Below are 15,455 nucleotides of genomic sequence, written 5' to 3'. Positions count from 1 at the left end.
TGTGTAGGATTTTAACAGATTGATGCCTCAATCGTTGCAATAGCACGTTCAGTCTCCCGTGGCCAGAATATAAGGGCCAGAGTGGCTAACCTTATCTGGAATGGTTTATGTCATGACCCATAATTACCCGCACCCATGACTGATGGATGCTTTGCATTTTTAATCTATTACTTTTGAGATTTTACTTATTTGCATTGGCTTTCATCTGTTCAATGCAGGATTACATTAAAAAAAATATGCAGGGGATTTTCATAAAACTTGGCGGAGAAACATGGGCATGGGCCCAAGGAGAGCTCAAAAAATTGGGGGGCAGATATGTTTAACATAGCATATAATTCATTTAGATGGGGTTTGGCTGAGGTCACCACGGTGGATGGATAAATTCTCAGATTGCCATATTGCAGCGGTATGTTTTTTACGATGAATGTGATTCTTGTAGAGCACAAGGCATTCCCTCCTCCTGTCAGTCAAGCTCTCAGGACCTCTATGACTTCATGTTATTTTTTTTTTTTTTGGGCAATACCCTAATTCATTTTGTATGCATATGTATTGTAAGCTACTTTAATTTGTCAAATGAAATCAGTCATCATGTCATTGACAAACACGACGCTTATTAGCCTTTTTAATCCCTGAAAAATGTATAACAATTTTATTGTGTTACAAAAACTGGAAAAGTAAGGTGTTGTAGATGATGGTCAGTAAAAGTCATATCCATTTACGTCATTCAAGCGTGTAATTTCAAATCATGACCATGAAACACTTCAACACCTCAAGCTTCTAGACTGTGCTATGATAGTGGTCTCCCCTCTATGTCATAGTGCTCCCCTTGCTAGCTCGCGCTAGTCCAGTTAGTCACAGTCTCGCCCTCCGTCTCTCTGAGGGATTAGCGGCCGGCACTGGCCACCACTCTAATCCTTTCCTCAACAGACTCACTCTTCAAATACACACACACACACACACACACACACACACACACACACACACACACACACACACACACACACACTCTCTCTCTCTCTCCTAGGCTTTTCAATGACAGCGACTCTATGCCATATTCGCCTTGCTAATCTGTTAAGTAGCTATTACAGCTCTTATGCACAGTGCTGTTGTTGATGTCACGGTTGCTAACACAAAAAGAAAAAAATGTCCTTAGAAGTTCATTTGTCTTGTCCTGCTTTGCAATTTGAGTAGAGAGCATACTTGACAAGCCTGCTCCTTCTATTCAGATGATTGTTGACTGTGTAAACATGGACCCATTGGAAACTAAAGCAGTCAAAACAGCAGGTAATATCAGCCTTGCTCTGACTTTACTGCGTAAGCCTGTGCATTCACAGTGAAACATCACACAGAGTTCAATCCACAACCATAAACCTGTTAAATACTGTTTATATTCACATTTAATAGGTGGACACATGAACTATATGATGTTTTCAGAGCAGGTACTGATAATGGCTGACGTGTTTTGCAGTACTTAGTAAAAGGGGATCACCTCTTCTGTATTGTCTTACCTGCGAGTCACAGCCTCTATATAATGTGTCAGCGACATAAGGGGCCAGCTTCAGAGACGAATCATGACTCAGGCTCTTACTTTGCTGCAATAATGGAAGGTTGCTGTTTTTTTGAACTCCACATTTAAGCTCTACTTGCCTCATCAAATCCAACACCAGCTTCGATGTATGCATGATACTGAATATCCTGATATTTTTACGACTACTTTGGTTGATATTGACTGATATCAATATTTTCTGTGAAAAAACAAGTTTATATGGTTGTTACTTTTGTAAGCACAGGTTTACAACAATGTGTCATCCTCCCAAGAAAAAAGAAGACACTTAAGCATAACTGGGCCGACAAAATAAACAGGCCATCAGACCCATATGATCTACTAAATAATTATCTTCACGCATCTAATCCGGAATCCAGCCACCTCTCGTCCTGATCAGAGATCTGAGTCTAGGTCACATGCAAACCAATGGTGAAGACTATGACATGTGATTGAAGGTGGTATATGGAACATGTGTGATCATTGTTTTGTATGTCAAAAGAATGAACATTTATTGTAATTGTCATATCACTCGTCTATAAAAGCTGAAACACGGCACCTTACTTACCTAAAATATGGGAATGTTTTGTTTTTGACTCCTTGTGTTGGTTTGTTGGGTTGACCGTTTGTTTTTCTGCATGGTTAAACAAAAGCTACCAGGCTGATTTTCACAAAACCCCAAGGAGAAGTGCAACATAGTATTTTGGGGCAGATCTATATAATGTTTGATTGTAAATCAATGACTATAGGACTTTTTAAATGAATGGGGCCCTATGTGACTTCTTCAAACCTTCTCAGCTAAATAAGTATGTATAACCATACTCCAATCAAGCTTTAAGAAGACCCCCAACATGAGGGGGTTTACAGATTTTGGGGGATTTCAACATGAACACCTTTGGGTGGGGTTTTCGAAGAGCAGAAACTAAAATTTCTAAAGTACTCTTGGCTGCAGAGATTTATTTCCATAAGCCCATAACAAGTTTCAAAATGTAGCCAGAAGCCTCCTCTCACTAAGGATGTTAAAATCAGGAGATTTGAGCCTTAACTGATAATTCAAGTTCTGATTCTCTGCAGTAGAAAATTTCGACCGAGTCTCTCCTCAGCTTCCAAATACGGGTACTTAAACTTAATATCTTCCTTTTTGCCTTGACTGTGAAAACATGCAATATGTTCAAATACTAATCAGCTTCAGATTTAGCCCACTACCCAAATCATTGCTTAGAAACTTTATTCTTAAAGCAAACACGTTTGTTTGTTTTTTTTAACAAAATGGGAGGATGAGGTGATGAGTTTGGGTTCACTGTGTTTAGACTTAACTTCCAATTTACTGGTTGGCTCACGCAGGTGGAGGGCATTCTTTCTCTTACACTGAGAGAGATGGGGCATTTATGACATTGGCTTTCCATATTTGACATATATTTGTGTACTCAGTCTACAGGGTGCCCTGCCGATACCAAAATACATCAATATTTTTCCAACAGATTTGGCTCATGTCGACATATTCAAAAACAAGTTCATATGATACATTTTACATTTTATATCTACTGAATATGTAACATTTTTCTTTATTTCTAAAACATTTGGAAAAGTCCAAAAATCCTATATTTAGAGTTACGTTTCTGCATGATTTGATGAGCAATATCTGCTGATAACGACAAAGGGCCGATATTATCACGTCTCTGCCCTTTGGGCTACTTATACAGAGTTTTATTGGTTGTCAAAAATGTATTTAAATCCACACTTGCTGATTTACAACTTTATGAATCACCTTCAATACTTATAACTAGCAGATGATTTTAAGGATAGGTGCATGATAAAATAAAAATCTTATGACACGATCATGACGGCTGTCAAGGTTATTCGAATACAAGAGTCCCTTGAAATGAATGAACTGATATTACTGGTCTCTATAAAACCTTAAATTAAACTAAGTTACACACTATTCTTATAAGTTGAAACCTGCAGCACTAAGAAAGAAATATACACGAATGTCTGGAATTATTTCATTTCTTTGTGTTGGCATTATTGTGGGTAAAGTATTGTGCTAGCATCCGATCATGAGTTACTCTGTGATTCACAGCCCATGCGTGTCCGTTCTCAGAGGCTTGGAGTTCTTAAATCAGACTTGTGTACCTTTGTATCTGTAATCAAATTATCACTGAGCACAGGGAAAATGTACACTTTCATTGCTAAATATTAAAACAGGATCAAACTCTGCACTAACATCATTCTACATGGTGAAGCTTAAATATTTAATGAAAGCAACCAGAAACACACATTTCTGACTGAAGGGAAACTTAACAAGTCCAAATGTGAATATTTGCTGGACATTTTATGTGATGATTTATGGGAAAAATTAGGGACTTCTGGTCAGACAAAACAAGCTATTGAAATATGTTTGGAACTCATACAAAGCAGATTAATATCTGATTAATCTATAAAATAAACAAACCATTCCGCTCCATAGCAATCAAAGGCACTGTGAATCTTTCGATTCTCTCTATTTGCATTAATTTGATGTTAGAGACGATCGGGCTGGACAGGTGCCCTATGCTCTGTGCATCCAGAGGCTGATCCAGGATCAGATTGACAAGCAAAACTTAACCTTTGGGGGCAATGACCTGCCAACCCCCAAACATGTTGTGACATCACTCCAACGAGGTCATGGTAATTAGATTATCCTATTACATGGACTCACTATTGTGCACCTGACGGACGACAGCACTTATCAGGCTGAAACTCTCACACATGCAAACAGACACGACTTTAAACTTCCATTGCGTTGGGATAAATTTAGACAAGAGCATCTGAGTGAGCCAAAAATAAACCCCCTGTGTTGTACGGAATAATGAGATGCTTTTAAGATGCGTTCACTCTATCGGCAGTGTCACATTTTGCCTTCAAGTATACTTCAGAGAGCTGTGGGAGAATGAAGAGCTGGATTGTTTACTGAGCAACGAGCCCAGCACATGGAAGACAGAGGAGAGGCTTGGGGGCCTGAGCTGCTCTGTAACTGCATTGATGCCAAGTGGTCGGCGGTTTGAAGAGGACACCTGAGACCAGCGCACCTGGACAATGAGCTGAGGTGTAACCCTAAACTGAGATGAACTGCTGTTTATCCCCTGCGCTCTCCTCATCTTCTTCTTTCCCATTCGTCTCTTCTCTCGCCTCTTTCGGGACCTCAAGCTTATTTTCTTCCAATCCTCTTCCTTCGACTGTACCTCTCTCCCTCCCGGGCATCATCATGCTAATAACACAAAGATCCCTGAGTGCATGTGAATGAGTAAGACCTGTGATCACGTACCCAATAATTAGTGCCCACGCATCCTCAGCACCACTCATTCAGGGGGAAGAGGGAGAGGGTTCAAGCCCTTCATAAGACATTCTGGCATTTCCTCCATTGCTATTTTCCACACAGACAATACCCTAAATTAGGGCACTGACATTTTGTGCAGCAGCTGACAGCGGCTAGCAGCTGTATGACTCAGTGATACAGAAGCATGTCACCAGAGAAAGGAAGTGTTCTGGTACTCATCGTTACTCTTACCAGAGCCATGTGAAGAGGAGGGAGTGTAAAGTGAAGGGAACAGCGTATGTAAGTGAGAGATGTGCCAGCAAAGTCAAGAAGACCAACAGAAGATTAAGAAGACTTTGCAGCAGATCAGCAGCGAGTGTGTTTAAGCTACACTTCTGCCTTCTCTAAAAGGGCCTTTAGTCAGCATCCTGCTCACTCCACCCACATTTGTACACTCCATCCCCCATCACTCATGTCACTTGGGATAAACACACACAGTCTGACCTGCACACACACACACACACAAGTGCACTTAGATGCATACTGTGTATTATGTCTTTGATGCACCAACAACTGCAACTGCGTCTTTAAACAGCAAGTAGCACAAAAGACCAAAAATAGCACAGTGAGTTGCAGAGCAGAACTGCTCTCCTTGAGGAGGGGAGGATGAAGGAAGAGGATGAAGACTGAGAGGAGGAACAGAGGGATGACAGTGAAAAGATGGCAGAAGGGGACCAGTTCTTCCGGAATTAGGCTTTCCTGCTGTGTTCAATTTGAAGTTTTTCATCATGTCATCCCCACGCACGCACACACACACACACACACACACACACACACACACACACACACACACACACACACACACACCATGAAATAATCTTATTTCAACGAGGACTTACAGTGATAAGGAGACAACATCCGTAACATCCTCAAAAGTCAATAACTACTGCATAATGTGGAGAGAATCAACTCCTGACCACAGACTGATCATCTGGACCACAAATATCAATATCAGAAGTAGGATATAAGTTGTCATTATCAAAGATATCATTCTTTTTTAAGCTCTTCAGTCACATTAATTTGTTGAATTCTGCAATTTAAAAAAATGTTTTGCCACATCCACGAAAACAGAGAATGTGATGTGAAGTAGATGTGTATCTTGAAATGTTTCAGGTAACACAAAATCACATGTACACCTTTGTTGGTATGGCAACAAGATAATATTGATATTCTGATCCACCCTGTGTGAATATCAATTACCATCCATAATCAGTCACATCAAAACTACAAAATAATTTTGTTTTGTTAAGTGTTGGAACAAACTAACACACTCCAACTATCATGTGATGAATCAGACCTTCATGATGGTTCTAATTTTCCTTTTGATAGAACAGCTTTTGAGAGTTACTGTTCTATTTTTGTGTGTGTGTGTGTGTATTTTTTCCTATTTTCCAAGTTCTATGTTCAAGTGTGACTGATTCCGGACAGTTTCAATGGAGTCTCAGTGAATAGAGGTGAAAAAATAGTAGTTATCACAGACCATCAAGTACCCAACCAAATGTACTCTGGTTAAGTAAAACAGCAATGTTATGCTTGCTTAGATAAATATAGGACAGTCTATGGCATTAAATAATATAATTGGTATCCTATATAGGTGTCAAAACTATAAGAAAGGAGAGGGAAGGGGCTACCGTATTCCAAGATTCTCCTCGGGGTCGGCCCACCATCTTACTGTAAAAAACTGTTTCCCCTCTTTTGATTACCCGACTAATGCCAACAAATCTTGGACATCTCGCTAACACAGTCATAAACAAAAAGACAGAAAACTGCGATGGTTTCAGATGAACTGCAGAGCTGCTAGACAACAGACTTGCTACCTCTGCGCTGGAGGAAATGTGACCACAGCGTTGGTTTGGCTGTTAGACGTTTTGTAGAAGGATTTGAAATTCGATAAAATGATTGAAATTAGGTTGAGGAACAATCAATTCAATTTTGGAATCGATCCAGAACCACGTCTGACCATGACACCTGAGTGGAGGTATCGTTGTCAAAGGGCCCTCATGTTTTAGACATTTTTTCCTAAAAAAAAAAAAAAATGGCATGGAGACCTAAATAGAAGTGTTAGAAGATGTGATTAATGTATTTGATGTACAATTGTTATTATATTAGATTTTATAATCAGACTATGATTCTGACCTGAAAACTGAGAGGTCTTAAAAGCGATTCATCTAGTTTTGTCCTTATCTCTGTATTTGTATCAAAACGTTTTTTTTATGTGACTCCAAATAAGTTCCATCAGTTTTATAACCAGTCTTAAACAAAATGAATGAGATACTGTTGCATTTCATTTGTGTATTTCAGAAGGTATTGCTGGTACTCACTATTGCTGGACTTGAGGTCTCTATGGATGATTGGTACAAACGCCTGGTTGTGCAAGTAGTCCATCCCTGTTGCAATCTGGACCGCCCAGTTCACCAGAACCCTCGGGGGTACCTTCTTTCCAGCCAGGGCCCGATTCAGAGCCCCTCCTCTGGCATATTCCATCACCAAGCACAGGTTGGGCTCCCGTAGGCACACCCCGCGGAGTGCTATTATGTTGGGGTGTCGAAGCATCCAGAAGAGCCTGGCCTCCTGCCGAACACTCTCTGCTGTGACACTAATATCCTCATCAGGGTCTTGTCTAGCAGCCTTAACTGCTACCTCCCCTCCTCGCCACACTCCTTTGTACACTTTTCCAAAGCCACCAGCTCCAATCACCTCCTCCAGGACCAGTTCAGAGAAGTCTACCTCCAAGGGGCATTCACCCACACCGACCCCGCTGGCCACCAGCCCCCCTGTAGTAAGCTGCTGGTAGTTGGCAGAATCCCCCTTTGTGACGTAGTTGCTTGGAAAGATACCCACCTTGTCCTGGATCTTGCCTGTCCACCAACCCTCATCCCCAGACACCTTGGAGTCTTTGGAGAGAACCTCAAGTAGATCCCCGCGCCGCAGGGTTAATTCCTCATCAGCTGTGGCCTCGTAATCAAACACTGCTGTCCAATAGGGGTTGGTGGCCCCACAGCCTCGCCCTGGGTGGGAGTCCGGAGAGCCGCAAGAAGAATTCCAGCTGCTCCCATTCTCCACCTGCATGAGCGGGGCGGGACACATTGACGGTGGAGGGGTCATACTCGGAGCCATGGAGGAGGTAGAGGAGAGGGGGCCAGGGGGGATGAGGCAAGGGGGAGGCGGAGAGCAGCAGCCCCCACAGCTGGTGCAGGACAGGGGGGCTGCTGTGTTGCTCGCTCTGCCGTATGGGTTCATGGGAGCCTGGCTGCTGTTTGAAGCTGTAGGCTGGCTCTCTGTGAACTCAGGCACAAAATCCATACAGGGCCCATCGGCTGAGACGAGGTGTCCTCAACCACCAGTTGGGGGGTGGGAGGGGTTGATCAGAGGATCAGAGAGCTGCGACTGCTCCCCCCATCACCACATCTCCCCTGTTGAAACAGTGCCAAATCCTGTCACCAGTTGCTGTTCTAGTGCTACACAGTGTGTAAGTAACATGTATTCCCAAAGGCGAGATCATTCAGGGACAACGTACATTAGGTCAGAGATACTCAGCTGATCCATGACTTTATCCCCCCCAAACCTCATTGATTGTTTCCACAATTGTGTCAAAGCTGCCACAGATGCTGATATCCGATCTCAGTATATGTTTAACTAAGTGTGCCCTCAGAAAGACGCCATCACTGCTGAGCTTATCGATTAAATTTAAGCATAATTACTTTCACTGGTTCCTCGATTGCTACATATAATTCATAAAACAGTCACACACTTAACACCAATCTCCTACATCGCTATAAAAATTAAGTAGTTCATCTAAATTGAAGCACTAACGGGCTCATGCTGTCCTTCCAGTTCTGATCACCAGTGCTCTGTCAGCCCATTGAGAAGCAATCTTGACTCTGAAGCCTTGAATAAGTGATTGAATAAAAAAAACAACACAGTGACAATCTGGTTAAATTTTAGTGGGGAATATATTTAACAATCAATGTCTGTGGTTGAATTGAAAGAAATCCTCAAAGCAGGGGTCCTCATTATCTTTCATCCAGCCCCGCGTAGGTGCACCTCCCCCGCCAGCCATATCCGTGAATGTGGGCTGCTTTCTCGCTGTAGTGTGCTGGGAAATATCCTTGAATATTCGCCCTACATCCCGACGAGCCGGGCCAGGCTAAATCCTGTATACATGGCCACTCATGAGCCAGCTCCCTGAATAGACTTGATCAAAAAGGACCCGTCCATTTTAAGACAGCCGGGGAATTAGAGAAACACGCCAGCGGCAGGGGGCCAAGTATTCAATACACAGCTGTAAAGTGGCACCATGTTCAGGATGCGGCCAAGTCTGAGCACAACAAACCTGCCTCCGTCTCTGCGCAGCGGCCTGCTTCAGTCGCCGATGCTGGGCTACATTTGGGATGGAGACGAGAGCTCGACTGGAAAATAAACTCTGCTTCGCTGGAGAGAAAAAGAGGATGCCAGCATTCCTCATTATCCTGATGCCCACTGAGCACACATGGTAGTTTCAGGTGATCAGTCCTGAGGAGTGGGGTTTAACTCCATAAAGAAAGTCAGAAAACGATGGTTTGACGGTTGAAGAATTATGTCAGCTCAGGTATGCGTGGAAGCATCGCAGCATTCTCTGATCCAAGAAATGAATTAAGACGACCAGGATATCCGTTTACGATCCATGTGTAATTTGTCAATCCGTCTTAATTATATTAATATTAAACTCATATTTAAATACTAGCAAAATATTTACGAGTTCAAGCTGCTATAGGGCTCCGGTCCATGTGTGCATATTCCGCATCAAAACAGCTTCATTATTATTATTTTTTTAACAATAAAGGTTTACGGTAACCTAACCTGAACACTACGCGCATCAACATCCATCGACATCGTCGCATGGGCGTGTGGTTGCATCTGAGAAACCATCAAGGTCCGTAACCCAATTTAAATACAAATGTCAAATATTCTTGGAGTCCCTGTTCGAGGTCTTCAGCCAGATGTCCAGACGTCCATCGTAATCAACAAAGAGGCGTTTTCTCCCCGACGACGTGACATATCGAGCTCCGAGCTGTCAGTCTGTGGGCTGACTGTGCATCCAAACACACCGGGGCGGCGTTCACGTACGAAGGAACAAGTGCTCGGCCTGTCACTGATCTACAAACCACTGAGCTAGTGGAGGCACGCAGGCGCTCCTCGGGCTTTTTCCCATCATGCGTGTGTAGATCTGGGCTCAGCTCAACGCAGCCAGCACGGGAGGACGCCGCAGTCTGTTGGAACGAGACAGCCCCCGTGCTGCTGCTGCTGCTGCTGCTGCTGGCGCTTGTGTTGGAGTGCTGTTGCACTGTGGGTAATGTTGTTTTTCCAGGAATCTCCCGCTGACCCACATCTATGTGACAGCTCATGAAAAAATTATACTGTTAAACGCATTTTGGGTTTTGCTGTTACCCCATCTTATGTTGCAGATCTGCATGGCATCTTCAATGATTGAATATCGATAATGCTATGGCCCACCAGTATTTGTGATCTAGTTGATAAGTCGAAGTCAATTAAGTGAATATTTTGGTCACAAATTCACAAAAGTTCAACAAATTAAGCACTGTGATGATCATTGTCATGATGTTTAAGAACATGTCCGAGCTTCACAACAATAGGGCCTATCGTGATGACGTTTACACTCCTGAATGACAGGTTATCTGACAGAAGTTTATTAACACACAGATGCCAGTTTTATATTAGTGCTTAGAAAAGTAAAATTTAGAAAATAAGCGTTTTTTGTGTTGAAAAAAAACCCTTTTCCCTCGAGCACAATTGCATTTTCCGACTTTTGCTCAGGGCTGCACGGTGGTGCAGTGGTTAGCACTGTGGCCTCACAGCAAGAAGGTTCTGGATTCGAGTCCCGGCTCGGGCACAGGATCTTTCTGTGTGGAGTTTGCATGTTCTCCCCGTGTCTGCGTGGGTTCTCTCCGGGTACTCCGGCTTCCTCCCACAGTCCAAAAACATGCAATTGTGGACTAGGCTGATTGAATACTCTAAATTGACCGTAGGTATGAATGTGAGTGTGAATGGTTGTTCGTCTCTCTATGTTGGCCCTGCGATGGACTGGCGACCTGTCCGGGGTGAACCCCGCCTCTCGCCCGTTGACGCTGGGATAGGCTCCAGCCCCCCCCCGCGACCCTTAATGTGTAGGAATAAGCGGAAGATGACGATGGATGGATGGACTTTTGCTCAGGAAGCACAACATTACCCACAGTGCATCAGCGCTCCAACACTTGCACCAGCAGCAGCACGGGGCTGTCTCGTTGACTGTACCAGCGTGTATGCAGATCTGTGGGGAAGAACAGCAGCATAATACTGATTTTCTTGAAATTTTCTAGCAAACTGTAGGGAATAACTGGCATTTTACGCGACATTGCTCTCGATTTTTAAACGATACTGACCCCTAGTGTCTAAATAGTAGAACACACAGCTAGTCTGTTGTAGGGATTCAGATATTGGAGTATTGTGATTGATTTTCGTCCAGATGAGACATAAGGCTTGTCAGTACTTTGCCACGGTATTTCACGTTTCACATTTCAAAACTTTATCAGATTTTGCTTCATAATCCTGTCAAAGGATTTAAATATATTAACATATATGGACTAGTACTTGGCTACAAATTAAAGTCCTGCATTGAAATTGTTTCTCAAGTACACAAAGATTATAACAAATATATACTTAAAGTATTAAAAGTAAAAGTACTTAGTGTAGAACTATGTCCCCTGAGACTGCTTAATACTATTGTTCAGCGTATGTATGCTAGTATTTTAGTATATGCATTACTGTAAAATCAGGATTTAACTGCTGTAACTGGTGGAGCTCATTTTGAATATTTTGTACCCAGCTCCAGCAAATTATTATTTTCTTTATGAATTCATCTCTTGATTAAATTCTGCATTGATGGATTGATTGATAATATTCCGAAATAATCGTTCAGAATATTTTAATAATCTTCTCGAGCCCTGTGTCATCACAAATGTGCTAAATATTTATCACGATAGTTGCCAAATTGCCAAACAGGTGAAAAAATTCTGTGCAAAAATTCTTTGGAAACTAGAAAATGTATTTCTGTTATGTATTATTGTCAAACATTGCAATGTGAGCTCATCGGTGCATGCAGCAGTTTGGCAGTATTCTAAGCTACTCTGAGAGAAAAGGGCAGAGCCTCTCACACCATTCATCTTGACCATAATGTTTCATGTACCAAGAAAAATATATATTTTATAAGGTCTTTTATGTTTTATGTGCCAAAGTGACAAAAGCTCTCAAAAAATGGTTTAAAAAAGACAATATTTCCCTCAGTCACATGAAAAGACAGACCATGCATTCATTCATCCACCCATCATCTGCCTATCCTTTTGAAGGTTGCAGGGAGCTGAGGCCAGTCCCAGCTGTCATTGGTAGAGAGGTGGGATACAATCTGGACAGGCTGCCAGTCAGTCACAGGCCATGAAAAGACTGAAAAGAAAAGAAAACCACAACAACTCATATTTCTACTGAAGCACAGTTTCCTTAGTTACATTCATCCACTATCAGGAAGTAAAATGGTAGTACCTCTAATTGCATCAACCTCCTTTCATTAAGTACCTTGTACAGTAGCAAATTTAGGTCTGCTACTGAGAGGACCAGAAGCTGGTTGTATGAGTTTATTATTGGAGTTAGCCCTGGCATCTGATTCATCTTTTCTCTGCTACTGCTTACCTGTTCTCTTGGATGGCTAATAATTGTCAGAGAATATTTAGTGCATTATGGACTTAATCTAGTACAAATCTCATAAATGACAGCATATACGCAACACCGTTTGAAAAATGCTGGGTTTTAATAGGAATACAATGGACAAGTGAATGTTCTCTTTGGTATTTAGTCAGTTCTATATCTCTCGATTTACTGAGCTACATAACCCTGTGGTTTGTAGTCTTTTTCTTTTTATATGCACAGCATTATTGTGTAGATGTGGTCATATAATATGATGGCAAACACAGACAATGTAAAACATAAAATGACTGAATGTTATTCCAGATCCTCCATTTTCACAACTTTTTCCTTTATCTTATACTTTACTGTGGCAAGCCTATGCTGTGTTTTTCTGTACTGCTCTGAGGGGCTTTCCCAAAACAGAGTTGAGAAATTGATAAAAAGAAATTTTTGAATGAAACACTTCAACAACTGTTTTTTTTTTTTGCCATTTTGTTTGCCTTTCACAATGTTCTTTGGTATCTTGAAAGGTGCTTTACGTTATCTGTATTATTGTTGTTATTTCTTGTTATCCATGCACTTAATTTTGCAAAAAAAGTTTGCAGTCCAGTGTAGAAAATAACTTTTCTTTATTACGACTGTGAAAATCAGTGTTTGTGGAGGAGAACGTGTCCAGCAACCACAGGGTAGTGCTATGAACTCACTTATAAGCCATGGATCATTAATTGGTATCACAGATCATGGTATAAACAGACACCGCTTCCGTGAGTCATTCCTCGATTGTCCGCACACAAATATAACGCTACTGACAACTTGCCTTTGACGAACCCCGAGAAGAAATACACACGTACGACCATTAAAACTGTCGTAGTATCAGCGCTGCCTCTGTAGCTTGCGCCAACCAGACCTGCGCACGCGCAGTGAGTGCGGGCGCAGCTCCGCCGTGGTTTCGGTTGAGCATTCTTGGCAACGTCTCGCTCGGTGAACAGGCAGTCGACCAACGAGGATTTCCACCATGTCTGGATAATAGTTTTAATGGAGTGAGAACTGAGCGGAAAGCCGAAACAGCGTTAGTAAGGTTTGTGCTTCTTTTTCCCATTTTCTCTCCGCAGTTTTAGTTGGTCAGTGCGGGCAATTCAAAAGCGCCGAAAAGTGAGGAGTAGTGTACGGTTCAAACGCTAGCGAGCGAGGCAAACACCGACAGGCAGCCGATCCGAGCAACTTCAGCCAATACAGCGAGCGGCTTCTTTACTACGACTCAGCCGTGAGTCAGAGTTCTGCCGGGGAGCTCTTTCCTCGTCTCATTTTCAACTGCCATCAGTCCCGTCAACGAGGTAGGACCACGAAATATCCTGCTGCCGCCTCAACTATCTAAGCTACTTTATTAACTACCTAATATCCCTCAATCTTCCTGGTCGTTCAGGGCCTAGTGCGCATGCTCGTAGTGCTCCGAGGACTTCAGATTTGTAGTTTTTCGTACCTGAGTTAATCGCAGCTGCGAGGGCCAAAAGAAAACGACAAAACTACAAGTTCCAGACAATGGGAGCTTTGTTTTGGAGCGGGGCTAGCCAGTTAGTTAGCCAGGACGAGCTTTGCATTTCGAGTAGTTAAGCTGCAATCGGAAGTTGCTTTGTCTGCAGCTTTGTGTCAGAATGAGCTGCAGGAGCTGTATTGTGGCTGTAGGCACACACACGCACGCTCACACGCACGGGTAGTTTATGGTAGTGTATTCGTTGTGGTGGGACTAAGTGATACTGGTTTGCAGGGATGGATTGTGCAACAATTGTGGTGTTAGTAGGAGTAATGTTTGTGCTTACGTATCTGGATATGGGCACCCTTTCCAGCTCTCAAAATACGTGCACACTGCGCAGGATTTACACATGCGTAGCGTGTGTGTGCGCGCGTGTGTGTGTGTAGTAGAGAGAGGTGATGATGTCTTGGTGTGCCGCCTCCCTTTCATAGTTCCCTCGTGTTGCAGCCGTATTCCCCGACCCTTAGGAAATGACACGTCGTATCAGGGATGATACATCTGTCGTGCAAGAGCAGTAGAGCATGGCAGCGATCCACATATTCTGGGCATCATTTACTGTGGTTGCCTCCCAGCTGGAACTAATGGAATAATTATTACCGGCCACAGCCAGAGAATGATTTTGAAGTGTATTTACTTTTTAATGCTACTGTTTGTGGGAGTTAAAAGGTCGTGCCATTCAGTTTTAACGAACAAATCTGCAGTTTAGCGCTGCATATTTTCGTCACAGTCTTTTTGGTCTACTGCACAGCCAGGGGACACATGTAATGCTGTAAATTTAAAGCATTAGAAGATATTGACATGCTCCCCATTTTCTGAATCCAGTTTCCTCTGATCAAAAGCTTTGCACCATATACTATTCTCTGTTTATTTCCACTCAGTGAGTTCCATCTTTTCCATGTGTGTTTGAAAATGTCAAATGTTGAAAAGTAAATCTATATTGGGTAATTTGAACATATCATTGTGACCAAAGCCAATGTTGTGTGCATCTTTCTGGCCAAGCTAAATTTCTGAGTAGTCTTAATCCAGAAGGCTGACTGTATTTTTGAATTGTTCCGATACCAGTGAAGCCTCAATACTATAATCTATGTGTGTGTGCACTGATAATGTATTAGCCCTGAAATGAGATCCTGCTTCTTCCCACTTCACTCAGTGGGTTTACGTGAAATGATAATTAATAAGACTAATGTCGTTGTAACAGTATACATGGAATGGGAAAAAATAGATTTATCCACGAAGTATGTCTGCCTCCAGAAGCAGTAAATGACTGCATGCCCTCTTTTTGCCTGTGCTGTCTTTTACCTGTTTTCATCACA

General features: G+C 42.4%; 2 protein-coding genes across 3 annotated transcripts in view; one reads left to right on the top strand and one right to left on the bottom strand.

Annotated features, from left to right (window-relative positions):
- map3k10 (mitogen-activated protein kinase kinase kinase 10) overlaps positions 1 to 10,032 on the bottom strand; it is a 34,777-nt gene extending 24,745 nt beyond the window's left edge. Inside the window, exon 1 of the mRNA XM_086216281.1 lies at positions 7,220 to 10,032. Coding sequence (XP_086072407.1) covers positions 7,220 to 8,201 — 982 coding nt within the window. The 5' untranslated portion in view covers positions 8,202 to 10,032. The remainder of the gene's footprint in view (positions 1 to 7,219) is intronic.
- A 3,494-nt stretch (positions 10,033 to 13,526) lies between these two features.
- Positions 13,527 to 15,455, top strand: part of sipa1l3 (signal-induced proliferation-associated 1 like 3) — an 80,893-nt gene continuing 78,964 nt past the window's right edge. The window contains exon 1 of one of the 2 annotated variants that reach the window (XM_086216278.1): positions 13,527 to 13,689. The gene's annotated coding sequence lies outside the window, so the exon portion shown is untranslated. The other variant, XM_086216279.1, reaches the window with a different exon arrangement.

Source organism: Aulostomus chinensis, chromosome 10 (assembly GCF_037954235.1).
Source record: "Aulostomus chinensis isolate RoL2024-O1b breed Wild chromosome 10, RoL_Achi_v1.0, whole genome shotgun sequence".
NCBI classification, from domain to species: domain Eukaryota; kingdom Metazoa; phylum Chordata; class Actinopteri; order Syngnathiformes; family Aulostomidae; genus Aulostomus; species Aulostomus chinensis.
This window is presented reverse-complemented; position numbering and strand designations above follow the sequence as displayed.